This window comes from Sphaeroforma arctica (genome assembly GCF_001186125.1).
Source record: "Sphaeroforma arctica JP610 unplaced genomic scaffold supercont1.607, whole genome shotgun sequence".
Taxonomy (NCBI): Eukaryota; class Ichthyosporea; order Ichthyophonida; genus Sphaeroforma; species Sphaeroforma arctica.
Genome location: NW_014039951.1, coordinates 53,046 through 56,260, shown reverse-complemented (window position 1 = coordinate 56,260; position 3,215 = coordinate 53,046). Strand labels below are relative to the sequence as shown.

Genomic DNA, 3,215 nt, shown 5'->3' with positions numbered 1-3,215 from the left:
ATATACGTATCTATTTGTACTATATCATATATACACAGTTGCACCATTTATTTATAGCTGTGTCGCTTCATACTACGCCTTACCGCTCTTACAAAGTTTTTTTAGGTTTAGTGCTGCAGCTCACAATTGTCATGTGGGAATACGTATACAATGCAACATTACTAAAGTATATGAACTGATATCTGGGCTGAATCAAACGGGTTCGCATGCATGGACTAGAAACCTAAATGTATACGTCCGTTGTGCTAAATTTAACATGTGTACTGCTTGTCCATATCCCAGGAGTGTCGAGTACTTAAGAGCTTGCTATTTATAGAATATGTACTTCCGTTGGGCTAAATATAGAATGTGTTCTATTGGTCCATATCCCAGGAGGGTTATCAAATACTTAAAAGAGTCCTCTGTGCTAATTGTAGAATACGTACTTCCGTTGGGCTAAATATAGAATTTGTTCTATTGGTCCATATCCCACGAGTGCTATTAAATACTTAAAGAGGCCTTTGTGCTATTTATAGAATATGTACTTCTGCTAAATATAGAATGTGTTCTATTGGCCCATATCCCAGGAGGGTTATCAAATACTTAAAAAAGTCCTCTTTGCGAATAATAGAATATGTTTTTCCGTTGTGCTAAATTTAGAATGTGTTCTATTAGTCCATATCCCATAAGTGTTATTGAACACTAAAGAGCCCGTTGTGCTATTTATAGAATATACACTTCCGTTGTGTTAAATATAGTATGTGTCCTATTGGTCCATATCCCATAAGTGCTATTGAACACAAAAAAGCCCGTTGTGCTATTTATAGAATATATACTCCCGTTGTGCTAAATATAGAATGTGTTCTATTGGTCCATATCCCAGGAGTGTCCATGGTCGGCGACTGTCGATGACAGCGCAGAAGGTCATGGATGATTTGAATGCCACTGACCCGCAGGAGCACGCGGACGGACTCGAAATCTTCTCAGACGAGATAAGGGAACCAGCCACTTGGGATGATGTGAGTTGTGTGTGTGAGTAACTTAACTGGGCGTGTCATTGTAATGTAGGGTTGTTTGGGTTTACAGTGGGTAGGGTTGCTAGGTTTGACGCGGGTAGGGTACTTGGGGGTATCTGCGGCTCTAAGTCATGTGCACAATGTGGCAAATGGGTGTTAGGCGAGATTAGGGGATTAATCAATTAGGACGATGTGAGTTGTGTGTGTGATAGGCTGGGAGGGAGGTCATGGATATTTGATGCAGTGTTGGGTTTCCTGTGGGGATTATAGTAGGTAGGGTTTTACATCTGTGTCTCACGAGCACATCGATGCTGTGGTAAAGATAGTCTATTTCTATAGAGCGGGTCAAATGTCTTCAGCCGACAAACAAGGCGACCGGCCAATTGGGACTAGTGGGCGGATTGTATATGCGATTAGTTGAGAGGGGGTCATGTGTGCTATTCTTCTCTGTCTGGTGACTCAGCATATGTCGGATGCTGTTGTTGTTGCCCATCGAGGTTCTCTATTGTATTGGTTGTTGGTAGTACACCCACTTTATTACCCGTCACGTGTCATCTGGCACCACTTGCTCTGGTTGGTGTGACCTGTTACCCCTATGATGCGATCTGCGTACAGTCTCTGTGGAGAATATTGAAGCCATCACCTTTGGGTTTAGGGTTTAGGGTTCTAAGGTTAGGCTTTTGAGGGTTGTATGATCACACCGATTCTGTCTGCGTCTGTCAAGTGTCTTGCTGCCGAAGTCGTGCTTCTAGTACCTCTTGGCCCCACTACAGTCATGACCTGTTTCTGGTGGGGTGGGTGTTTGAATTCTGCAGTTTAAGCTTATCTCCATAATGTGGATAGATAAACATAGGTTTACTGGACGTATAAGGCCTCTCACCCGTGCAGGACATTCGCACATGTCACTATATATATATATATATATATATACAACTTGTATGTACGTAAACGAGTGTTGTTTTTAACGGTTGGTTATGCATAAGTGTGATAAGTGCGTAGGTGCCTTGTTTGATACACTTTGCGGTTAACGTTTACATTCGTTGGTGCCCTTATCCTGGCACATATCACATCTCCATGCCTGCCCCACGAGCTGTGTGTGGCTTTACACACAGTGGTGCAGTATATAGCGTCCACTCGGTAGTCGAAGACGCTTAGTTCCATCCGTGTTGCTGGGATTCAAACAAACAAACAAACCACTGTGACTGGGTGTTGTTCGTTGTGCTTTATCCACCCACAGTCTGTGTACACAAAGCAGCGCATGAGTTTATCGGGAAGCTGATCTATACGTTGGATTGTCAAAGTACTGTCGGTGCCCAATCAATTATTCAGATGGGATGCAAATAAAGCTAGCCCTCCTACAGGGGGTGAGGGGGAGGGTGATTTCTATATGTACTTCTATCCTAATTGTAAGGGCATACCAAGCCTACTCTATACACCATTGAAGTACTAAAATAGACCAACACAGGCACGTATCTCAAGCGTCTGCTATGCCGCTATCCCAATCACCCACTCGTCGCAGAATGCGAATATGGTCCATGCGCGCAGACGGACGTCGCTGCTGAGTGGCCTCGCGAACATTTCACTGAATATCAACAAGGCCATTGCCGCAGAGCCCAACAAAGAACACGCCCGAAAAATGTCAACGACGGATATGGTTCGTGTGCGCGAGTGTGAGCGTGAGCGTGAGCGTGAGCGTGAGCGTGAGCGTGAGCGTGAGTGTGAGCGTGTGTGTGTGCGTGTGCTTCTCTGCATTGGCATAGGCGTATGGGGAGAATTAACAGTACTCAATTACGTTTCCGACAAGCATTTGTAAGTATGTATAGATGTATACAGATCGGGTTGTATATTTACAGTGTGCCTGTATGCGTGCGTGTGCATACAGGCGTGTTAACTGTGTTGTGTAGGCAAGTGGCATGGTTCCTGATCTGCCGTGGATCCCCAAATACATACATCAATGGATGCTTCACTCTCAGTGCTACGGTCAGTTCCGACAAATATCTCAGTATTATTTATTTGCGTGATTTTCGAAGAGCTCTTATATATATATTATATATTATCTATGTATATATATATTATAAAATCATATACTATATTATATATTTCTTACATGTACATACATATGCACACACACACACACACACACACACACACACACACACACACACACACACACACACACACACACACACACACACACACACACACACACACACACACACA

General features: G+C 43.5%; 1 protein-coding gene across 1 annotated transcript; it reads left to right on the top strand.

Annotated features, from left to right (window-relative positions):
* Positions 1 to 2,514: 2,514 nt before the first annotated feature.
* Positions 2,515 to 2,808, top strand: SARC_07562 (hypothetical protein; the record flags this gene model as incomplete). The annotated part of the gene is made up of 1 exon (XM_014298502.1): positions 2,515 to 2,808. A coding segment is annotated over one exon (294 nt), but the record flags the coding sequence as incomplete, so codon positions are not given.
* Between the last annotated feature and the right edge of the window lie 407 nt (positions 2,809 to 3,215).